Source organism: Maylandia zebra, linkage group LG20 (assembly GCF_041146795.1).
Source record: "Maylandia zebra isolate NMK-2024a linkage group LG20, Mzebra_GT3a, whole genome shotgun sequence".
Taxonomy (NCBI): domain Eukaryota; kingdom Metazoa; phylum Chordata; class Actinopteri; order Cichliformes; family Cichlidae; genus Maylandia; species Maylandia zebra.
Genome location: NC_135186.1, coordinates 28,375,995 through 28,401,041, shown reverse-complemented (window position 1 = coordinate 28,401,041; position 25,047 = coordinate 28,375,995). Strand labels below are relative to the sequence as shown.

Sequence of the window (25,047 nt, the reverse complement as noted above, 5' to 3'; positions counted from 1 at the left end):
CTTGGCGGTTTCGGCGCGCGTTTGACACCCGACCTCGGGAGGAGAAACGGGTGGAGGAACTGGTGGGAGGAAGGGAAACTGCTGCTGCCGCCGCTGTTGGTATCCTTGGCTGTTGTTTCGTAATTAGCAACTGTTGCTTTTAAGAGAGACAGCTCCATTTGGACGTGCAAGGCTAACGTTTGCGAGCAGCCACCGAGTGCCATCTTTGGGATAAAGCCATAGGGTGAGTATGTAGGTAGGCTAATGATGGCTGTCCGGCTAATTAGCTTGCCTGATAGGATCCGGCTCTTGTTACAACAGTGTTCAAGCCCCGTTAGTTAGTTAGTTAGTTAATCGGTTAGACTGTTGGCGTCCGTTCGGTTAAGGCTATGTAGGAAGGTGAAATTGCAAAGCTAAGAAGCTATCTAGCTAGCGAAAGTCCGTTTCGCTATCTGCATCAGCGTTAGATTAAACCTGGTGCTGCTAGCTGTCTCTAGTTGTGTCATATTTCCACGTTACTCCACTGTGGTCTTTGACTACTGTCAATATGTGTTTTATCTGATTAATAGCCTCTTGCTTTTAAACATAGCGAATATTCTCAATTGCAAGCTCTTAGTGCATGTTCACGGAGAACCGGTTTCTTGGCGTAGAGGAAGCAGATGCTTGTTTCATGACTAACTCGCAGCTACATCCTTTGGCACGGGACGACCAGCGGCTGGTGTTTCCATCTTCGGTCAGACAAGAGGACACGAGGAAATCGTGGGAATCTGCCCCACCCAGGCCGGTCGAAGTAAACATATGTTGTTTCCGCGCCTTGGTCGTGTAGCAGCTGTTTCAAGTGTTTAGCAGTAATTTGCGTAGTGTGAAAGATGAAGACTGGTCGATGCTACTCTTATAGCATCAGCATCCTCTTGCATTTAAGTTTAAGCCTGTTTTTGTTAATTATGGGGATGTGAGGAAACCTCAGTAATCAATTTGTTTGTTTTAGGTCTAAATCATTTCTTAGACGGTGAAAAACGGTTTCTTGATTTATGTTTTTGCATATTTGTCAGACTTATATGTTTCAGATCAAACACATTTTAGTATTAGACCCCCCCCCCCCCCCCAAAAAAAAAAAAAATCTGAGCAAATGTAAAGTGGAGTTCTTAAATGATGATTTAGCTTATTAAGGACCAGTAGCTATGAAAAGCTATCCAAACCTATCTGTCCCTGTGTGAAAAAATAATTGCCCCCTAAACCTAATAACTGGTTGTGCCACACTTTGCAGTAACTGGCAATGAGTCTTTCACATCATTGTGGAGGGATTTTGGGTCATTCTTCTTTGCAGAAATCGTTTAATTCAGCTACAATGAGTAATTTTCAAGCATGAGTGGCCTGTTTAAAGTTATGCCAAAACATCTTAATCAGATTTAAGACTGGACTTTGGCCACTCAAAAACCTTCCCATACTTAAGTGGACTATTATGAACTAATGGTCAGATATTGTCCTTCAGAATTTTGTGGTAGTAAGCAGAATTCATGGTTCGATCAAATTGAAAATGAACCATTGTGTTCTTTTTAGTCAGTGATGGGGTTTTTTTTTTATCCTGGAACCCTCCTGTGGATGCCAGTTTTGCCCAGCCTCTTTCTTATTGTTGAAAACTGCCCCCCCCCCTCCAGACCTGCTGTTCTTCAGATGTTGTTCTTGATGCACTCTTGGAGTAATTTTGGTAGGATGACCACTCCTGGGGGAAGGTTCACCAGATCTCTTTTCCTAATTCACTTTGTCAGACATGTTCTGTTCAAGTGATTATTTTATGTATTATTATTTTAATAATAATACATATGATTTACCAAAAGGGGCATTTTATTTTTATTGTGTTATCTTTCTTAGTATTAGAAACTGATGATCTGAAACATCACGTGTGACAATCATGCAAAAAAATAAAATAAAAATCAGAAAGCACTCTAGCTGATAATGCAGCCCTTTCAGCACTAGATCTTAATTTAATCTCTTAGATTTTTCTCCTGGTCTTTAAAGCTTTAGTAAAACTTTTATCCCATTAAACTAATCCCAAAGTTAAACCTTACAGTTTACTCCATTAGTGTCACACTACAATTTATGCAAAAACCTCTATCTCCAAGTATTTTATGTAACCATGTTCTTTGTCTTTTGCCGTAGTGGTGTGGCGTAATGAAAGCAGAGGAGTGAAGGAGGCAATTGTCTCAGTAAAACATTTGCAGACAAGCAGGAGACTAAGTAAGGATGCTGGAGGCGGGTGCAGACCCAGCAGGTGCAATGGCCGAGGGAGAAGAGGAAGCGGAGATGGGGAGCAGGGATTTGAAGGCTGAAGTGATGCGGCTGACTCTCGAGCTTCAAGAGGCCACAGAGGAAAAGCTACAGGCAGCCCGCTACGGTCTGGTGGTGCTGGAGGAAAGTGCTGCCCTCAAGATGAAACACACACAGCTGGAAGAAGAGCATGAATCTCTCAAACTGGAGCTACAACAGCTCAAAGAGGTAGGAGCACCTAAGGCATATGTTATTTTTTTAGATTGTTTATTTATATATTTGGGGTGGCTGTAGGTCAGGATGTAGAGCAGGTCACGTACTAATTGGAAGGTTGGTGGTTCGATCCTCATCTTCTCTAGTCTGCATGCCAAATATCCTTGGGCAAGATACTAACTCCAACTCGCTCTCTGATGCATTCATCAGAGTATGAATCTGTGTGAACGTTAGATAGAAAGCACTTACATAGGGAAAGCATAGAAAAAAGTGCTTGTGTGATTGGGAAAAGCACTAAAAAAACACCAGTCCATTTACCATATTTACCTTGTAAGCTTGTGAGGTCATCATTCCACTGGTTTCCAGGTAGTTTTCCTATATCACATACTTGCTGTGTGATCTTTTGTTTATATAATAAAATGTGCGCAATGAAATGCATTTCCCGTTGTAAGCTTTCACAGTAATGGTCTAATAAACAGAACTCTTGTATTTTGCAGGGTATTAAAATCATGAAACAATGGACACCATACAAAAATTGTATTTTATAATTATCAGGTTTAACGGGTTTACATTATTATAGGCATAATTTAAATGCCATCAACACCATAATTGCTGCTATTATATATAAGCACAATCTCTCTAAGTTTATTCATTTTATAGTTCATAGTTGAGGAGCTGCCTTGCGGTCTTGCAGTCCTATAAAGATACCATGGTTGAGGGTTTTTTTTGTTTTGTTTTTTTTACACGTGCCAGTGGACTATGTCATGAATTTGCCTGTTCATTCCGTCATTGTCTTTTTGTAGCTCTCACTTTCTGATAAAACAATAACAGCTCTGTTACAGTTGTGACCTAATATTATACTTTGAATGTCTTGTCTTGTGATCATGTTGAGTCAGGTTTGCCTCACATGTCATTTGATGTTGGCAGGAGAAGAGTGTTAACTGATTATGACGTTTTTGCATCCAGTTAGTCAGCATGTTGCTATTAACATATGTTAATTTGGATGTCTAAATTTAGCTGATTTTGATTCGTTATGTTAAAGCATTAAGGATTTAATATGGTCAGAGCAGGATATTCAAGATAAAAGATCAGGCCAATACAGCAAAGCTCTGATTATGTTTAAACCATGCCTTTCATAGATACATTGAAATAATGCATAGGCTTTTCATATTATAAACAATGCACTTTCCACCATTGTGGGGGGGGGGTTAAGTAAATAACCATTGTATAGTAACACTGACTTGACCATATTTACTAGATCGTTTGAATCTCAATTTTAAAGGTACAAAAACTGTATTAGACTCCGTTTTCATATTGCCACTGAATTTCTGCTAAAATAACTGATTAATGCAGTGTTGTTTCCATACAGAAAACTGAAGAATAATTAGCACATTAAGAATGTTTTAACAAGTGTTTCCTAATGTAAATTTTGTCACAAATACTTATAGACCCACAAAGGTATTTGGTATTACTGGAACAGGTTTTTAAATACTGATTTATGTAAGAAATTAATCCTATAAAACTAAGTCCGGTCATGTGGGCAGATTTCTGATTTTGCAGTTATTCCATCTGCCTGTTCAAATTAAAAGGGGAGAAATTAAAAAAAAAAAAAATCCTTCTTATGGGTAGTTACTGATATTAATCAATTTATCTGTAAGAATAACAGTAAAAGTGGTCAGCTGGGATGCTTTATAATGCCATATAAATTTAAGTGCTGTACTGTTTCTGATTTCAGCTATTTTTAAAATCAGTGTAAACCTCCTTTTTTATTTTTGGCTATTTACCCATTTAGGTTTTGGCAGGGTTGAGCTCCTGTGCTGGTCATTATGTAACCATATTATTAGTGATCATTTAGGCATGTTTAGTAGCTTGTTTGTTTCATTAAAACCCTTATGTGATCTTTCTTTCATTAGCACTTATTGGTGCATAGTGTGTGTCAAGGTCTGTGGTTGTGGCACGCTGTGAAAAAATGCATGTTATTGCTAGATAACTGTAATCTATTAGGGTCATAGTATAAGGCAAGACAAACAGAACTGCAAAAATGATGTGGAAATTGCTGTTAAGGTCCAAGGTTACAGAACCATATCAGCTATTTCCTCATTGCAGTCAGGTCTCAGGTGATTAATGTCCACTGAAAACTGACAGAGAAGTGCAATTTCCTCTCCTTTGTTTACATTGTTTACATTTCTTATCTTTATAATGATATGGGTCAAATGTTATTGTTTCCCCCCTTATGTGTAACACAATAGTGTGTCAAATAGTGTTTTAGAGCTGTCCTTATCAGTTTTTGTTTGTGTTAAGGCATTTGCAGATTCTGTGAGCAGCCAGAAACGTGCAGCTGCTGATGGAGAGTGCCGGGAGGAGAGCCTGCTACAGGAGACTGCCAGTAAAGAGGCTGCCATGGCAACGCGCATAGAGGAAGTTCAGACAGAGCTGAAGCAAGCACGCCTTGCTCTGGGCAATGCCCACGCAGAGATTGATAGACTTGGGGGGCTCTCCACCCAGCTGAAGAAGGTATGGTGTACTCATTCAGTACTCCCTCTTCTCGTGATAAATGCAAATAAAAATTAAATCCCTTTGGAGAAAATATTAGTTCTCTAGCCTAGAATTAACAGTATATGATATGTAATTGACAGTTAAGCATGTTAAGCTGTGCTTTGTACTGATTTTACTGTGGATTTTCTTCCACAGGAGTGTGAGTGTCTTGAGGCAGAGAAAGGCCACCTGAGGGATGAAATAAAGGAATATAAAGTGCGTGAGCTGCGCCAGTTGCAAGACAATGGGGAGCTAGAGGAAGAGAACATATCTCTGCAAAAGCAGGTGTCTGTGCTCAAGGAAAACCAGGTCAGTTGTCACCTTCCTTCACACAATCATTTTTGTATAACATTATATTTATTGATTTTATTATTGAAAGAATATGAAATAAATCGATAAACAACCCCCATCTCCACTCTATATGTCCTGAGTCCCATCTGCTGCATAAATTTGAAACATTTTTTTAAAAAATTGGCAAGGGGCAGGAAGGGGCTGACGAGGAGACATGGATGTGTGAAACAGTAGTGTTCAGAATTTCTAGGGCCAGAGAGCATGGTGACACAGAAAAGCAGGTTACCTTTGTTACAGAGTTTCTGAATTACCTGAAGTAGACTAGTGTGGTGGGGTAACTGCGAGGGTTTTAGCTAAACCTGATAATGCCCAAAGCCAGAGCTCGCTTGCTCTGCCCATCTCTCTCCTCTATCAATAACCCTAATCTCCAACCGTATGGAGAAATGAAGAGAAATAATTCAGTAAGGTTTTGTTCCTCCACCTTCACACATGAGGAGGAAGGTAAACAAATACACTATACCACACAACATGTTTGTTGTCAAAACTTCAAAGGACGGTAACAAAAAAGCTGCTGGTGAACAGACTGGACAGTCTAGTTGCCGGGTGAATAGTGTTGTTCTTTTCACCAAATGAAGCAGCTCCCACAGCAGAGGACATGCTATTCATCTCATAACTACCTGTGTTTTTCATTAGACAGTATATTCCCATAAAACCTGCTTCCACTGAAAGCCGAATACCAAAGCCAGTTTAACATTTGTAATGCAGTGTGATTGAAAGTGTGTAATTATAGCTGTGTGTTGCACCATGGCAACCATGTTTCAGTGTAACTATTTCATGTTTCTCAAGATATTTCGGGATGTTGTGTTTTTTATTTATTTTTTCACATTCTAGAGGACATTATGTGCCCTGAGAATTTAGATATTTTTGTTTTAATAATTTTATGTGAGAATATTTTGTAAATATAAGCACAGCTTTGGAAAATGCTCCATAGACACTGTACTTATATGTAAATTTTTCATGTTGGTTGTTGTATTAAGCAGTTATTCCAAGTCTGCTTGATGTGCATACACATCTCTGTCAGTACTAGATTTGGGAAAAATGTATGTGACCTGTGAGTTGACTTTGAAAGAAAATATTTTGTCATCTGTATCTCTCTGTCTGGAATATAATTTTTAAATGAAACCACATTCATTTTCATTTGAGGGACACACTGGAAAATGAGAATCGCATGAAGGGACAGATGGACATGCTTTGAGTCCAAAATGTATGTCTCATTTGGCCTTTTCACACATAATGTGGTCCACATAAAAGCTAGCCAATTATTAGTCTTACTATTGTAGTAAGCTACCATATAGCCAAATAAGTACCTTTTTTAACAGCCTGAACTTGAGAACTAGTGTTAGCTTGGCTTTTAATAATTCATTTTAATTCAAACATTAGTGCAATGCTGCAAATTGTGTTTTTTCTCAAGAGACATTTTATGTCTCTTGAGAAAGATACACTGGCCTTTCTTTACACTTGGTAAAAGCATAAGCTGTCCAGTTTCTTGCTTTGGTTGAAATTGTCTGCCCTCAGTATAAACTTTTCTTCTTTTTTTTTTCTTTCATTTTGTTGCATTCTGTGTTAGCAAGCTTTTAACCTGCAGAGACCACAGCTACAGCCTGGCAGACCAGAATTTCTCAATAACCTAAAATGATATCCATGCCAGACTAAAAATTGTCCATGACTGTACAGATTTGGCCCTTTGATGTTAACACATGTACCCTAACTGATCTTTAGCCTGTCAATCATAGAAGGACAATTTCAATGTTATATTATAGCTATTTATAAGAAACATGCATTATTTTATGTGTACTTTATGTCAGAATCAGAAAGAATCAGAATCAGAAAGGGTTTTATTGCCAAATGTTGAGCGGGTTTACAACATTAGGAAATTGCTGTGGTGCTTCAGTGCAAACATACTGTTATAAATTAAGCTTAAGTTAAGCTTCTAAAAGCTACTGTGTTTCTAGCAAGAGCCCAGCAAACATTGTTATTAGAATTCCTAAATGGATACATTTTTATCCACTTTATTTTGACTGTTCATTTATGAATCAGAATCAGAAAGGGGTTTATTGCCAAATGTTGAGCAGGTTTACAACATTAGGAAATTGCTGCGGTGCTTCAATGCAAACATAGTGTCATAAATAGCACTTAAATAGACATGAAAAAAAATAAAAGTAGGGATAAGAATTAAAAGTGCTACATAGAAAGATATGTGCATGAGCTATACATGAGATATATACATGAGAATAAGAATTAAGAGTGCTACGTTGAAAGATATATACATGAGTGCAGGTGGTGATCAGTGCCAAACATGGAATGATGCAGTGAACACAGCGTAGGGTCATGTGTTAGTAGCGGGAACAGTCATATGGTTATTGTTCATGTGTCCAACAGCAGAGGGGAAGAAACTATGCTATAGCAATAATAAAATTATTGGTTTGGGTGACTATGAAGTCAGACAGTGTAGTTTTCATTTGCCTACTGAAGCTGTCTGGTTGTGAGTGTAACTTTGCTAAATGCAGTGATAAGTGTATTTGCATGTTAGGGATACAATTTCCATTCATACTAAATGAGCTGAATAAAGTAACAAAGAAAGTCTTCTTGTCCTGCTTCTAATCTTATTTCAGGTTGAGTTTGAATCAATTAAGCTGGAGCTGACCCAGAAGAACGAGGAGCAGGAGGAGCTGCGAGGACAGCTGGAGGAAGCTGGAAGACTGAGGGAGATTGCAGAGAGGCAGCTGGATGAGGCCCTTGAAGCACTGAAGGAGGAAAGGGAGCAGAAAAACAGTCTGCGGCGGGAGCTCTCTGCCTTGACCCTTAACCCCTTTGATTCTGTGGGGAACCTGGAGCTCCACTTGGAGCAGCTGGATGACAGCCAGGAAGAGGGCCAGGGTGGAGAGGGTGAAGGGGAGGATGGGGATGAGAATCAGGACAGCGGTTTTAATAACGGTCCTGGATCTTCTTCCAGTTCTGCTAACCCTCCTCACTTGGGTGGCTCCAAAAGTAACGGCCTCATCCATCGCTACTCCACCCCACGCCACAGTGATGTACTTCGTGCTCCTGCTTCTGGACTGGTCGCAGACCTGCTGAGTGAGCTACACTTTTCAGACAGTCAGAAACTAAAGCAGCAGCTCCTACAGGTGAGCAACAGAAAAACACTTACCTTTTTTTCAAATGCTTCTTTGTGGTATCCCACTGAGGACAAATGATTAAAAGGAACTAAAAAAAAGTAACTTCAATCCTACATGTTATTAAGAGAATGAAGTCATTTTATGGATTGTGTACAGAGGTAACGAGAATTTGCAAACGTTTGGGTATGGAAGTATCATTAGTTTAGTGTGGTAATTCTATAGCCATCACAGTCAGTTTCAAGTATCACTAAAAGTAGAATTAGGGTTTAGGGTATCATTGTTTCTCAGATGCTTGGGTGCCCATTAATAGTCTTAACAGAGTTAAGAAAAATAACACACAATAATTTGATAATTACTTAAGCATTTACCCTATGTTGCTTTCTTATGACCTTTTATATATGAATTTAAAAGCCTTTAAAAGGTTTAGACAGTTTATTTACTGTAGATATGTAAAATAGAAAGCTGTTATCTGGCTTGGCTAAGTAAGGAGGATATACAATTTAGTCTGTGCGCTAAGCTGTTAGCAGGGCTCTCTGCCACTTCCTGCTCTAGACCACATCCGTTTTGTGATGGAGGAGGAGCATTAATATATATTGTGTATTCCATCAAGCACTTTCTCCAGCTCCCACCTGATAAAGCTTCATAAACCAAAGGGTACTTCAGGAAATGAAGAATGTCTTGAGCTGTCATTGCTCTCTATGTAAATATATTATTCATGGTGCACTTAAATCAAGAGGCTGGGTTTGAAAGTTCCTACTGAACAGATGTCGCTATTTGACATTAAAAATTTATAATGAGTAAAGGTGGTGGGGGAGAAATGTGTGTCACAGACATTTATAACCTCCCTTTTTGTTTTGAAATTAATCAACATTCAGTATTGTTCTTGTTCTGTGAACTGATGTTAATAATTACAGACTTCTCATGTTATGTTTGTGTGTACATCCAGGCAGAGCGAGAGAAGTCCAGCTTGACTAGCAAGGTGGAGGAACTGCAGATGCAGCTGGTAATGTCCAGACAGGCACTCAGTCAGCAAGAAGACAAGGTTGGCTCTCTCACCCAGCAGCTGGAAGCTGTGCAGAGTAGTCGACAACAAAGCCAAGAGGTGGATGACAAAGGAGATAATGAGACAGAAAAAGATGGTGGCAATGCTGTATTTGACTATGAGGTAGACACCAAGAGCAAGGAGGTGCTGGAAGCGCGTATGCGCGCGGCTAGCGAAGAGCTTCTAAAGCTGCGAGATGAACTGTCTCAGGCAGGAACACGTTATAACACCCTGGAGCAGAGATACAAGCAAGAGAAGGAGCGTTGGAGGGCTGAGGCCCAGGAGCTGGCTGACAAAATCCGTCAGTGTATCAAGTCCAGCAAGCAAGATCAAGAGCGCATCAGTGAGCTGGAGAAGGAGATTGGAGCAACACGGAAAGTGGCAAGTGATTCTGAAGGGCACTTAAGTGTTGCTCAGGAAGAGCTGCTGGCCTTCTCTGAGGAGCTGTCCAACCTGTATCACCACATCTGTGTATGCAACAACCTTACTCCCAAACGGGTCACCCTGGACTATTATCGTGATGGTGCCAGGTCAGGAGGCAGCGCCAGAAGATCACACCTCTATTCCCAGCACAGCGTCCAAAAGAAGACTCGAGCCAATGACATGTTCATTTCGAAAGCTGCAGCGTTGCAGTTTATGGGAGAAGTTGACAGTGCTGTAACCAGTGGAGACTCTCCTACCTGCCCTGGATCCCCCACCCTAGATTTCAGGGACCCTTCCAATGTTCGCAACTTAGTAGCAGTCATCCGTTGCCAGATAAAACATCTTCGGGTAAGACAAAAAGTGTAGTTCTTGTGACATTTATTAATGTAGTACTCCAACACTACTTAGTTCTTTGTGAACTAAAACTTGTAACCAGTGCAAATTCTCAAACTTTTTTGCTGTAACCCTAATGCTGAAAAACAAACTTTTATTCTGGGTAAAATCCTTAACTCCTTTACAAATGTTTCACTGAACCTAATAATCTGCTCAGCCTGTTAACAGAGTTCAGCTGGTCCCATGTCTGCACAAATCCAGTGCCTGGCATGGGCTACAGTGACACGTGTGGGCGTGAATGTAGCGGCTTATCAGGGGTCAGAGTAGAACTGTAACCTCCATTACACCGAAAGAAAAGACAGGGTGGTAACAAGTTCATTAACTAGAGAAGTGCATATTCTCAAACAAAAAATAAATCCTCTTTTACATGTTTGAAGATTTATTCCTGCCACTTCAGTGTTATTGTTAAGAAATGTGATCATTTCGTGATAAAGATTTTGATTTTTTTTTTTTTTTTTTTAAATCAAAATGTTGTTCCCGTTATATAAGAAATGTTATTTGCCAGACTAACTGTGCTAACCCTTATAAATATCTGTCTCTGTTCTCTCAGGTGGCAGTGGACCTTTGTCGTCAGAGGGGTGCAGTGCCCTACTCAGGGCTAAGCAGCAGTGGAGAGGCAGAGCGGGACAATGAAAACCTCTTGGAGGAAGTGTTAAAACTCAAGTCTCTTCTGAGTACCAAGAGAGAACAGATTGCTACCCTCAGGACTGTTCTCAAGGCTAACAAACAGGTAGGTCACAGTAAGCAAGTATCTGTGTTGTAATGTTTGTCTTTATCTTCAGTGAAGGGAAGTATAGTGTTACTTCAGAAGGAGCTGAAGTTGTGAGTGTATCGGCTGTTTGGCACCAGCCCTTTGCTACAGTCTTTACAATTACTGCCCCATTCATATATATGTAGATGGTGTTATGTCACCAGTCATGTTTATTCTCATGTACAGCATTGACATAACTTCCACACTTACCACTGTTACTCTGACAAACCTGTTTTTACAAACACCATGCCAAATATTGAAAAACTATTTGTCTTTAAATCTACACAAATGCCATTTGTATAAGCATTTTCTTTCTGTTTTTTCGCCTTCATCTCATCCTCCCTGTGTATGTCAGGTTGTTGATACATGTTAAAAGAAATAATTTAAATAATTTATTTGTTTAACAGAAGAAAAACTCATTTAGCAGGATTGTCACCACTGACAGTTATACTAACCTCACCTGTAAAGCACCTTGATATACACCGTAGCTCATTCACTGTCCGAAACAAGTCGTATGTCCCATTTATGAATAAGTAATGGCCCCTATCAGTTAGTACCTATTCGGGTTGATTGTCACGGCTTGATGCAGTTTTTAGGGTTTTCCATTAGGTCATAGTAAGTGTTTCCAGGGACTTTTTTTTACTATCTACTTGGCTGGGGTTCCAAGCGATCCGAGTCATTTCTAAAATGTGACGTCAACAGACTGCATGCCACCAATTTGTTAGTCAGTGGCATCACAGGACATTGGCTATGTTGGTATAATGACCCCACACATATTAGGTGGTACTCGATTGTAATGAAAACAAATCAAGCCAAGTTGAGCCGATCCAAGTAAGTACTAAAGGAAAAAGGGCTTAAAGGTCTCTTGGAATGTGCCTTGTTTAGAATTGAGGCCAACTAATGTCATTTGATCTTTAATTCTTTTGTGTCTAAGGTCAGTGTTTGTAGTTTTGCTGCTTGATATTAAAATCAAGCTTTCCTATACTTTCCCACTTTCACTCATAGAAGGCAGGCTTCATTGTTTTTGTTTTGTTATATGAACATAATTTTGAGAATAGCTACCTTGGTTTACACAGATTGTCTGAAAATTAACCTTGCTAATATTTAACCATTAGTCTGTGTTAGATATAAGTTATAAGATAAAAGAGTTGTCATCTCTTGTTAGGGGTAATTTATGGTACAACTAGTTATGTGTCTGAGAGTTGCTTTCGCCACAAGCAAGAGAAGTGTGAGAGGACAAAAAATTTGTGATCAACAAATTCAGCTCAAGAATCAGAGACAGTGACTGCAGTGGACACATTTTTTTGTTTTTGTTTGTTTTTTTAACACTTTGTTTTGCTTCAACTCTTTATATTTTATAAATTCACTTAGTTGTTTCTGACACTGCCCCCTGGTGACAGTAAAGAGTTACGACATGTAGGGCTTGGTCTGCACAGCTGTCCTAATGCTGTGTTCTGTTTATCTCAGAAGTCAGACGTCAAAGCTGGGGATGACGTAACTCCTTAGTCAAGTGTGTTCCAGTAATACTCGGTGTTTCTCATTGCTTTGCTGAATTTGTTTTGCTTCTTAGCAAGATCGAGTCATTCATGCATCACTAACTTTTTTTTTTCTTTGCGCTGTGCTGTGTCAGAGCTATGCATATGGCTTCATTAGCAAGTCATGAATACACAGCAGTGACAGAACAAATTGCAAGTTATACAATTTTACCTTTTAACTTTACATTTATTGCTGTCATCTTGAATTGTTCAGTCAAGCTTGGTGGGGATGCTCAGACTTTGAAAAATTGTGACTGGGAACTCAGGAATTCAGATTTCTGACTTCAACTGGAAATTCTGGAATGCAATTATACGTTATGTGTAGGATCACCATAGAAGTATGTTGGAGCCCTTAATAGGCCTCTAGTCAACCAATGAAAATCTTGAGTGAAATTTTATCTGCTTTTCAACAAATCCTTAGATTAACTAAAACTGGCCACAGTCCACTGAGTGCATTCTGCTTAGCCTTATTATAATAAGCAGGGATTGGTACCGGAGACTGGCAGTAAATCCCAATAACCGTACCAGACACACCATCACTTAAGTATCAGTAAGCAGCCAGACAAGCATTGCTGCTATCATTGATTATGCAAAATAAATTCATTCTAACACACCATTTTCTTATTATGACAAAGCTGCTGGTTTTGTGTTTACTGTCACCAGCAACTTCAAAGTTGCTGGTGACAGTAAACATGACAGTAAACATGACACTTAAAGTAAAAGTTTGCTGTGAAAAGATTTCAGTGTTGAGTTGATTGCTGAGCTTTGATGTGCAAGCTGCTTTTTGCAAAGTTCATGCGCACTATTTTTATCCTCGTTTATAATAACACACAGCCGCAGTAACTATTGCTTTTACTTTTGTCTGTTACTTTGGTGCCAACTCCAAGTAAATTTAAAGCAAACATAACATTAAAAAATGTTTGACATAGCACTTCCCGTTAGGTTGAGTAAGTAAAAAAGTTGGGAAAACAATTGCTATTCACAGATACAGCCAACAATAATAAAATAATCCTGTAACTATATTGATGTTGTGCATTTCCCCATATAAAAGTACTTCAGGAAATTGTCTGCTCACTGAGAATTAGGTCAAGTGAGAGAGCATGTTGCTGAAAGCACTGACCAGTCCAACTGGAGACGCCAAACGTGCTTGTTATATAACTCACTTTGCAGGAGTATTATCCATCCATAATCTCACATAAGCAGTATGGGTGACCTGTCTCATCAATGTCTTGTCTAGACAGTCCCCTGGACCCACATGATTGTGCACCTTGAGTACATCAGCCTCTCCTCTGATGTGACATAGCACAAAGGGAAGAGGGAAAGAGAGTTCAACCTCTCCTCTGATGTGCTATGTTCAGCATTGCATGACCTGTTTCTGTCATTACCTGAACAGTCAGTCCTGTATACACACACGCACACTTAAGGTAATCTGTTTGATGGGCCAGTGGTCACTGACAATAGTTTTCCTTCTCAAGTCTGTTGACGTTAGCTGTCCACTGGTGCCTCTGATGTAATCAAACCATTTACACATGAGATTGTTACACTGATATTTGTATTTGGAGAACAGATAAGTAAAAAGCAATCCCATTAGTGGGGCAAACGTGATTTAGAACAAACTATTTGCTTAAGATACAGCGTGTTTAAACTATAGAGTCATATTGTTGATTTTGTGCCTTCTTCATAATAGTGATTTTTCTTTTCATTGATCTTTAAAACTCTGACCGAGATTGCTGTTTAACAGGAAATTTTGTAGTCACATAGGACAGGAACAGTTGAGCTGTCACTGAAGCTACTCAAATCTAAGGAATTTGACCCTAAATTCTTGGCCGGCATTTATTATCGCATGCAAGTGTCTCCAGAGTATTCCTAGTTTTGAAAGAAGTGCATAATTTTAAATAATGTGTTTTCATACCAGCAACAGATCATAATGTGTTTTTAAAACCCCATTTTGATACTAAATAATATTTTTGTTATTGCAGACTGCAGAGTTGGCCTTATCCAATTTGAAAACAAAGTATGAGACGGAGAAGAGTATGGTGTCAGAGACCATGATGAAGCTCCGAAATGAGCTCAAAGCCCTGAAGGAGGACGCTGCCACCTTCTCTTCTCTTCGAGTCATGTTCGCCAGCCGGTAAGCTTTCATTTCATGTGATTTGAAGCAAAACATATTACTGACTCAGGGAGGACAAATATAACACAATCATATATTTAATAAAGTTAGAAGAAACAAACATTTAAAAAACTGCTTTAAAATGTCTTAAAACTGGATTGTATTTGGCTCTGTACTAGTAGTTTTAAGGCTTATTAGTTGTGCTCTTGCTAAGGTACAGCTTTTGCTTTCACTCGTGTAATGAGCTTACCATGCTTATTACACCTATGGGCAATCCACTAGTTCACGTGAAGATTACAAACCACATGCTTCGCCCTGTGCTGATGGGTGATCAAGCAAGGTCACCTTTAAGAAAGACTTTTAACGTTTGTAGGACATGGGTTTGACTATAAACACCACCATGCTATCAAGGGGAAGATGTTAAGAGTTAAACATACAGATCATAACACTTGACTCACTAACCTCTTCTTTGCGGTGTTTTTATTTGGGATTTGTATGAGTGCACTAATGATTATTTTTCTGTTTTTGGTGATTGTGTTATGTGTTGCCAAAGTGCCCTGAGAAGGTTCTTGGCCATGTATTAGACCGTCTAGGCCCTTTCCAGACAGTTGTTATCCCTAAGAAGGATTGAAGAAGAGCCAGTAATGAAGGGCTGCTACTGTCTGTTCCAATAGGATAGAGATTACAGCTTTATAAAAAGATATTTGCTTAGAATCAGGTTCAGTGGAGCCATCATGTGGATAGCTAGTATGAGTGCATCTCTACAATATATGAAAATAAGGGTGTATTACCGTACTCATTTTAAACATATTTTTACTTACATTTTCCAGTTAGCATCGTTCCCGGTTGCCAGTGAATGAATGAATTGAAGCTTTTCCAACATTATTTATCTCAGTTTGATATCAATGTTAATTTATTTATTTTAACTACAAAAAATAATCCGTGGGAAAAAAGTTTTGCTTTTGTAACTTGTGATAGCTTGTGATATTTTTAATGATTTGTTAGCTTGTAAAATTAACCAATAATAACAATAATCTTCAGTTGCAATCCCTGCTGGTGTTTGATGTTTGCATTTAACACACTATAAGTCGTGTGAAGTAGGGCTGCTCAATTAATCGAATTTTAATCACGATTACGATCTGGGCTTTCAACGATCATTAAAAATGACTGAGCCGATTATTAGCCCCTCCCTCATTTATCCGCGACACCTTAAAGGCCGGTCCGTGAAAATATTGTCGGGCATAAACCGTCCGTGGCGCAAAAAAGGTTGGAGACCACTGATTAAGAGGACCCGAGGGAAGCTCGGAAAGCTAAGCAGAAGTTATTTGGAGAGTGACTGTCGTTGGTTGAAAAGAGAGTTTAAAAAAAAAAAAACTTCAGTGGTGTTGCACACTATTTTATATTATTTTTTAAAAGTCATTGTTAACCCTTTAAAGCCGGTCAGAGCAGCACGCTCCGTTTTGCGTAACTATTTTTAAATCCCTGTAGAACCTGAACCATGTAAGCTAGCGCAATAATTTGTTTTGCATATGAAACCGGAGGAGTTGTACTTACATCTGATGCCATCAGCTTGTCCTCGGTCACGGTTTCGTTCCACATATAGCTTTGCAAAAATTGCATAAAAAGCGCTTGCAGGAACAAAAACATAATATTCCAGAAACACACTTCGCCGTTCCTATCAGCTGTTCGTAACACTTCCCACAGTGAAATGATGCACCTGCTGTTTTCTTTGCAAATTTGCATCATAGGATTGTTTTTTGTTTTTCCTGCAGTATATAAAAATTGCTGTATCTCCAAAATAAAACTATGAAGACACTCAAAATAAATTTCCTGTGGTGGGAAACTATTTTTTGCAACTTTATTGTATTTAAAGTTTTGAGGGATAAACCTCTTAAATTTCTCCAAGTAGAAATATATGTAAACAAAACAAAAGCAATTTTCAATTTTTTTTTGTAGTTTATTGCACTTTTTTGCAATTTATGTAATTACTATGGACTTAATGCATACATATTATTAAAATATGGGCTATAACAGTTGTATTGATATATAGCAACTTGAAGTGCTCCCACAAATGGCACTACAGCATGTAAAAAAAATAATATAAGCTCTGGTGGACTTGGTTCTATAGTAGGTCTTAAAGGGTTAAATAAATATCGTCAAATAATCGTGATCTCAATTTCAGTGAAAATAATCGTGATTATCATTTTTGCCATAATCGAGCAGCCCTAGTGTGAAGCATGTATTTCTATGCCTCTGTCTTTATTTCTTGCTGCATGTTGCATCTCTCAGGTGTGATCAGTATGTGACCCAGCTGGATGAGATGCAGAGGCAGCTAGCTGCTGCTGAGGATGAGAAGAAGACACTGAATTCTCTTCTGCGTATGGCCATCCAGCAGAAGCTGGCTCTTACTCAACGTTTGGAGGACCTGGAGGCCCCTATGTCTCCACACAGCTTAAACAGCAGCCCCCGTCGCTCTCGGGCCAAAGAGCTTGCTACCAAGTCAGGCCGTGCCCCTCGGAGCCCCAGAAGCAGTCCCGCCCGGCCTCCATTGAGGAGCAGTCCACGGTCTAGCCCCGTTCCTGCTACTCACCACCTGCGATCTCTAACTAGAAGCCTCCACACAAGCCCTGTAAGAACCCCTCTTTCTCTTTATCCTGACAACTCCAGCCAAACCAGCAGCCGCTCACGCGGAAGCAAGGGTCTCCAAAGAGATGCCACTTTTATTAGAAGTCATAGTGTCAGTGATGTTTGTAACACAGAGTTGAATCGTGGTTTTTCCCTGACCTATAAAGGCTCCACCAGTTCTGTGAACAGTGATTTAAGCTCTAAAATGTATCCTGTAAGTGAATCAAAAAAGGGAGCATCAGTCCGGAGAGCTTCTGTCCCTTTACGTCAGGACACTTTCATCACAACTCGCGTTGTACCTGCCTCTTCTGCCAGACTGAAGTCTTCTTTGTTTTCTTCTTCTATAGATAAACTAACCTCTTCTAAAACGGTGTGTGTGTATGCTAACACCAGTGAAGCATGGGGTGAAAGCCAACAAAATCATGCTCTAAACCCTAAATCAGATGTTTCTGTGAGGAGAAAGCAGTCAGGTCGCAGGTCTAATTCTGTACAAGCAGCAGCAGCATGCCATAACACGTATCTGTCAGACTCTGCACAGTTCAATTCAAGTCCGTCAAGGGCCCAGGCAGTCACATCACACTCTGTTAACAATTCAGCAAGTAGAACCAGGATGACCGGAATCTGTAGAGAGTCTAGACAAAGATCATTTACATCTACAAGTAGAAACACAGAGGAGTTGTACACTAATGCCAGTAAGAGCTCTGGTAATAAAGCTACATCTTCTAGGGCTCGGAGCTCACACTCTAAATCATCAAGGAGACAATAAAAAAATAAACGTAAATTAGCCAGCAGATCTAAGCTATCGAACTGGTTTACACACTATATTGACAAAAGTATTGGACCCACACTGAATTCAGGTGTTTTCAGTCCCATTGCCACAGGAGTGTAAATTCCAGCCCAACCATGCAGTCTGCCTTTTCAAACATTTGAGAAACTGTGATGAGTTGCTACTGTTGGAACAAGTGAGTTCATGGAATTTCCTTTCTCCTAAATATTCCACAATTAGCTGTAAGTGGTATTTTTGCAAAGTGGAAGTTTTTAGGAACCAAAGCAACTCAGTCACAAAGTGGTTGACCACGTAAATGTGGTGTCACTGAGTGCTGAGCAACACAGCATACAAAAGTCACCAATGCTCTGTTGACTCAGTAACTGACGAGCTCCAAACCTCTTCTGGCATTAACCTCAGCAAAATAACTGTGTACTGGGATCATCATGCCAATGGTTTCCATTACTGAGCAGCTCCTGTAAGTCCAGTGTGTGCAGAGCCCAGTTCTTTTGTCCATATAGTGTTTCTCTATAACAAGTTTTAAATAAGAGACTAATAAACTATCATTGATATCAATGAAATGGTAAATGGCCTGTATTTATATAGCGCTTTACTAGTCCCTAAGGACCCCAAAGCGCTTTACATATCCAGTCATCCACCCATTCACACACACATTCACACACTGGTGATGGCAAGCTACATTGTAGCCACAGCCACCCTGGGGCGCACTGACAGTGCTAGTAATGAACTAGAGGGCACTGAAAGAACACATGCTTCAATGTTAGCAGTTTTTAAAAAGGCTTTTCCAAAATTGAAAGCGTACTTACAGTGCCAAGACTTCATCTTCATATTTCCTAACATGTGAATTGTTATGCTGTTTGCATAACAGACCAAACAAACAACTTTGATCAAATACCTTCTCAGTGCTTGCTTTTATCTTGAACAATCTTGTTTTTGCACAGCTTTAGTTTAGGGTTAGTGTTTAGTTTGGTTAAGATTTTTGCTTATTTTAACTGATCACCCCTAAATTGCTAACCTTTTGTGCTCTATGTTGTATTGATCTGTTTATCCTTATAATTTACCCTTACCATTTTCCACTAAACTTTTTAAAGTTCTTAAGTCAGACTAAATATTTTTTTCCTTTTTGTCTCTGTCTCACCTTGTCTTTGTAGCGCTGAAACACTCCTCCCATTACTCCAAAACCCTTCTTCTCCATAAGGACCTGTCTTCATGTTGACTCCTTGGCTCCCTCCTCCTTCCCTGACCTGAGACATCCTGTCCATCCCAGATATGATGCTACATTCCCCACTCTACCTAACAGAACCATGGACAGGAAAAAAAAGTATTTAAAAACAAAAAACAAAAAAAAAAAACTCTCATCCCACCCTTTTGGTCTTCTCTGCTTGGAGTGGAGAAGCCTGCATGCAGCCCGAAGAAGGATGAAGAGACAAATGTGCTGCTCATTTCTTTGTGAAGTCATTACCTGTGTTGTCCAAAGTGGTTCCAACTTCCATCTGGTCCTGTTCAAGGCTTTGTGTTGTACTGAACCATTGGCAGTATTTATTTCAGAGACTCTCCTTGTACAATATTTACTGTCCTCAGACTTTGATTCAAGGCTATGATCTGTTCTCTGAAGGCTCTATGTCTTACATTCTTGCCTTTAGTCTGGCTTGATGTATCAGGCCCATCTGGCGTCTTTAGTGTTGGTAAACCATTAGATGATCTGTGGTAGCTCTCCCAGGTAGTTTTTTATAGAACACTGCAGCCTTACCAATAGTCTTACCTTAAAAGTAGAGCTTATTGTTGTCTTGAGATTCTTCCTTTTACTGGTGGTGCAGTTACATGCTCTTTCTATTACGCCATTTCTGGTTCTTAGATTTCAGGCACACCCTTTAAAGAGAGGTCAGTAAACATGACATTTCATATGGAAAATATCAGCCATACATTCATCACCTCAGTTCAGACACTGAGTGGTGAGATGCATGATTTGGGAAATCTGTAATGTGCATCTTCGCAAACTATGCAGACCAAGTCAGGACAGTGCCTGTATACAATCTACTGTTTAAGGCTTTGGGCTTTGAAACCTAGCCTCATTTTCCGTTACCAATGGCTGGCTGCAGCTATTTTACAACAGATATTTGCATCTCTTAATATAAGAAGATTTTGGAAGTCACTGTCTTACATCATTAGAACAAAGTGGCCTGGTTTCCCCTAAACCTTTTAGTAAAATCCTCCATTGTCATTTCTCTTCATTACTGTGACAACATTTTCCATTCGATATCTGCTTTCTCTTTGTTCCTTTGAACAGCTAATCAACAATATTCGTGTTTTGTATTTCATAGCATAATGTCATCATGCTTTTTGTGCCACCAAAATAAATGAATAGTAATAACCTAGTATCATCCACAGCAAGCAGGCTGCTTCTCTACAGCATGTGTTGTTTTCAGTTTGAAATGCTAATACCAGGTATTGCTGGGGTTGCTGCTTATAGAAAGTAGAAATAAATACTGATACCCGATCATTTAAAAAGCATTACATTGAAGTTTGCATCTATTTGCACATTATGGCTTAGAATCAAGAATAAATAAATCTGAAAAAGCTGCTTCATTTAAAGTGTGTGGGAACTCAGACATGACACTGCTTTGCTAAAGGTTTGCAATGAAGAATAGCATGTAAATGTACATGTGTCACTTGATACCTCTAAAGGGACTGCTTAAAGAGCAGTATGATATATGGACTTTGACTTGAAGACAGCATTGCACAGGTTGACATTGGCACTGTAACCTCACCTTTTTTTCACTGAAGGCAACTTACAATGTATTAAACTGACTTAACACGACCAATCGTGGTCCTTTCAATTGCATTTGGGAAAAGCTGTTTGAAAACGGAGAAATTAATACTAGAAAATGTTGACACTTACTAAAACTCAACTTTCCTCTTTACTAGAAGAAGCCGCATCCTGCTGATGAGGTTTTATTTTTGGTTAGCTGGTGTTTTGTTTTGGTTTTTTGTGCCTTGATTTTGGTCTTGTCTGCTGTTTCAGAAAGTCACATTTTCTAAATAGAGGCTAAAGTTCAACACTGTAGTTGTATTTTTTTTTTATGTTTTAATTATTTTAAATAAACTCACTGAGCAGTGTTAGTACTGAAAAAAGTGATATCTCATTTTGGTAAAATATTTTCACTTTTTAGCTGGCATGCCTTGTATTTATTAATCATGTTACCTCATTAAGGATTAAGTAATAACTTAAATGAATCAAAATTAGCTGATTGATATTTTAGACAACTGTTACAACTACTGAACTTTCTTTTAATATTCTGAATACATTTGGACCTAATGTATCAAAGATTGTAGACTGCCGGGTTAGCTCCTCCATTTATTTATTGAAGTTATGTCCACACACTCTGGCTAAAAAGTGAAAATACTTTAACATAATGTCATTTTCACACTGAAGGTTGTACATTGATTTAAGTCACTCTGTGCAGATGTGTGTATAATTTAATTGCCACTCTTGTATAATATTTTAACTGTATTTATGTGGTCTGCATTCTGTGTAAATTGTTGACAAGCACACACTCCACATAACACATTTGAGGTCCTCAACTTTTTGTGTATGCAAAGTTGACCTTTCATTGACCTTCTATCCACTTTTGTCATGAAGAATAAAAACAAGCCAACACCGTATAGTGCTCGTGGTTTTGAGTGAGTGACTTTGGTATTTTTCTTATACTGCACTTATGGGGAAAAGGAGTCTGTGCAGTCCTGTGAAAAACGAAGTACACCCCACAATTCAGTAGTTTGTAGTTGAATTGTGAATTGACACTACCATGTCATGGTATGAGATGTTTGTGCTGATATGTGATGCTGGGCATTGTGGCCAGATGTCTCCATTTTGGTGTCCATCTACAGTAGATTGCTCCAAAAGTCTTGTTTTTTTCAGATGTAACTTTACAAACCTAACCCATACTGCTTTGTTCTAATTAGAGAGAAGATGCATTCTTTTGGCAGTCCTTCCAAACAAGTCATACCTGTTCAGTCTTTCCCTAATTAAGCTGTCATGCAGTAAGTCATTGCTAACACTCTGTAGGGTCAAAGCTGTCGCTCTTGGGGGTTTTTTGCAGTTTCTCTGAGAAGTGCACAGTCTGATCTGTGTAATGCTCAGTCCTGCAAACTGCCATAACTTCTGCTTTTATAGAGATGGTCACACTTGTTGGTGATTAATTGTGTGTATCTCATTAACAGTGCCTTGCAGCTGTTTTCAATTCTTTCTTTTAATTCAAGTCTTTCAATTCCTATGGAAACAGGAGCATGCCCCACATAGCTTTTCACAGGACTTTCCATAGTCTTGTAAAAGTGTTCTTTTTCACATGCCTGCATGCACGTATATCCTGTCAGTTTATTACATTGTAAATACAGCAGGATACTGGTTTGTGGTTAATTTTTGTGGTTTTGTAGGTGGTATTCCCAGTAAGTTCTCATTTGAAAATCTAAGCCTAGACAGCTGAATAATGCAGCATGCTGCGCAATAAAGTTTGGTCATAGAGTCACAAAGCTCTTCTGGCTAGTTTGACTAGAAAGGAGGGGGTGGTGGGATTGGTCTGGACATGATTCTTTTGTGCAGATTTTTTCTGCAGCTTGTTCAGAAACTCCACAGTACAAACACACCAACTTCATGAAAACACAAACTAATAAAAATAGCAAGATATTAGAGTGAAAGCCATCTTCAAGAAAAGAGCAATTAAAAAACACAATAGTACATAAATTATATTAAAACTAAAGCAAAGAATTAAAATGTACACATTTAACTTAATATATCTCACCCACAGCTATTGTAGCTATTTTTCTATAGGTTTGATTATCTAGTGGTTTGCACGGTTTCCTCACAGAGAGAAAGCCGTGAGTTTCAATCCATCGGCAAGCTTTGCATATATGAGGTACCTTCATGTGTGGAGTTTGCGTGTTCTCCGTGTACCTGCACCTGGAGAGAGCCCATCCCTTCAGGTACTCAGGATTTCTCCACAGACATGAGGACATGCATGTTAGATTAATTGGTGATTCTTCAGTAGGTGTAAATGATTGCCTTTCTGTGTTAGCCCTGCGACAGACTGGTGATTTGTTCACTCTGTGCCTACCCTTCCTCTCACCCTGTGAGATCTACGATAGGCTCCAGCGCCCCTTAGACTGTAAAGTAGATAAGTAAGTGTGGGGGGGGGATCATAATATATAGGGTAAGATTTAAGAGGTTCTGAAGAGAAATTACAGCACAAATATATTTGTCATATTGACAAATTTGACCAAACTGAAAAAGACAAAACCTAAACACATTTTCCATTTATGCTTCCATTATATTTTGATTAGTTTTGTAAGTATACAATGTTGTTTCTTCTCCTCAAGTTAGTTTTAGTTAACTATATGTATCTTGGACTCGAATAACCTGTAGTCCTGTAGTTACGTAAGTCAGATTTAAATCTAGAACTCATCAGAACTAATTAGAAACAACAGACAATTAAGTTTCCTAATCTCTTACAGATGATTTCCTCAAGGATGGAGATGCATATTTGGCAGCAGACTTTCCAGTATTTTCAGCTGGAGTGTGTATTCAAGGCCCACCCACAGAACAAGTTTCCAGAACTCTGTGTGAGAAGTTAGGACAAATAAAGAGGCTGTTTATATAGAAAATCTATACAGGAAAGCAGGCAGCGCATGTGTTCTGAGAGAGAAATAAGACAAATAAATATAGAGATTAAATGATAAACAGGGTCCAGGATGTCAGTACTTAAGCTCACACACAGAGGTTATGTAATAGAGGAATGAGAGAACGCAAATTTAATCCTGTCACTTTCTGCACTTGCTTAATCCAAGTGCTTCCCAAGATTTCTCTTGTTGTCAAAATGGCTTTTGCTTCTCTTCATTTTTGTGGCCCTTTTTTGAAATTCCTCTGGTTTTGGAACAACAGTGTCTTTAAACTACACATGAACTGTTTTTTGGGTTGCGTTCTGGTTTTTGTGGTGTTCAGTTACCATTTTGCATTAAAGTAAAAAGTAATGAGCACAGTAAATCAGCTTATGTGTGAACAGTGTGCCGTTTTTATCTGGATGGAATGCAGAAGTCTTTAGAAAGTGTATGTTAAGGTGGGAGTGGAAAACAGCAATCCTTCCTGTTTGCCTCGGGGTCCTGGGCGCTCACAGGTCAAGCAGCGGTGGCAGATTGCAGCCTATCACCTTCTCAACACAGCCAAGGATATGCAGGTCTCCAGTTACACCCTGATCCAGATGTCAGGGTGTAGTCTTGTGATCTTTGTTTTTTGGGGATTGGGGTTGATAGTAGAGGCCTTGCGCTGGTGAGGTATTGCACATGACTCTACACCGTAGTGTTCAGGTCAACATAAGCTGGAGGCAGAGACTGCTTGTCTCTTTATGGTATTTACAGGGGTTCTAACCTTTTGAACTGGCTCTTGTCACTCATAAGAATGAAGAAAGTCTTTATTGTGATAGGGGAGGAAGGGCCTCTGAGTTGCGCAGATTAACGGCAGCCGAGCTTGAGAGAATGGTGGGTGTCACAGAGGGTGGTGCCAAGACTGCCTTTTTGGTTTTTCAAACTAATAACAGAACACATTAAGGTCATTTGGCAAGTTGTCAGTGTACTTGAGGTCTTTATGTTTGAAGTTGATGACAGAAGCTGTCATCTACATTCACTAAACCTCTCTCGCTATCTCGCTAAACCTGTAATTTTCCTTAAGGCTCCTCACCAACCTTTTTTCTTTTTTCTTTTCCGGCTTAGCTCTGAACCATCTGCATCAGCTCTGCATCACTGTTTAACTCACGTTTGTGCCTTTTGGTCTACAGCACTCTTTACAGAAGCTACAGCAGGCCTCTGTATACTTGTCCAAGAGTGACTCATCATAGTCCAAGCACAAGAGGGGCCTCCCCCTCTTTTTTTT

At 39.3% G+C, this 25,047-nt stretch overlaps 1 protein-coding gene across 2 annotated transcripts; it reads left to right on the top strand.

Moving 5' to 3' along the window:
- The first annotated feature begins 49 nt into the window (after positions 1–49).
- On the top strand, positions 50–21,791 carry zgc:162200 (protein bicaudal D homolog 2). 2 transcript variants are annotated; one of them, XM_004546346.5, is made up of 10 exons: positions 50–223; positions 2,140–2,475; positions 4,762–4,974; positions 5,152–5,304; positions 7,959–8,471; positions 9,409–10,275; positions 10,871–11,050; positions 14,586–14,737; positions 17,006–17,345; positions 19,280–21,791. In XM_004546346.5, exons 2-10 carry the CDS (start codon positions 2,224–2,226, stop codon positions 19,283–19,285), a joined length of 2,676 nt encoding a protein of 891 aa, XP_004546403.1. In that variant the 5' UTR covers positions 50–223; positions 2,140–2,223; the 3' UTR covers positions 19,286–21,791. The 2 variants fall into 2 exon arrangements, with proteins under 2 accessions (XP_004546403.1, XP_004546402.2); XM_004546345.5 differs by lacking the exon at positions 50–223 and adding an exon at positions 331–769.
- Positions 21,792–25,047: the final 3,256 nt, after the last annotated feature.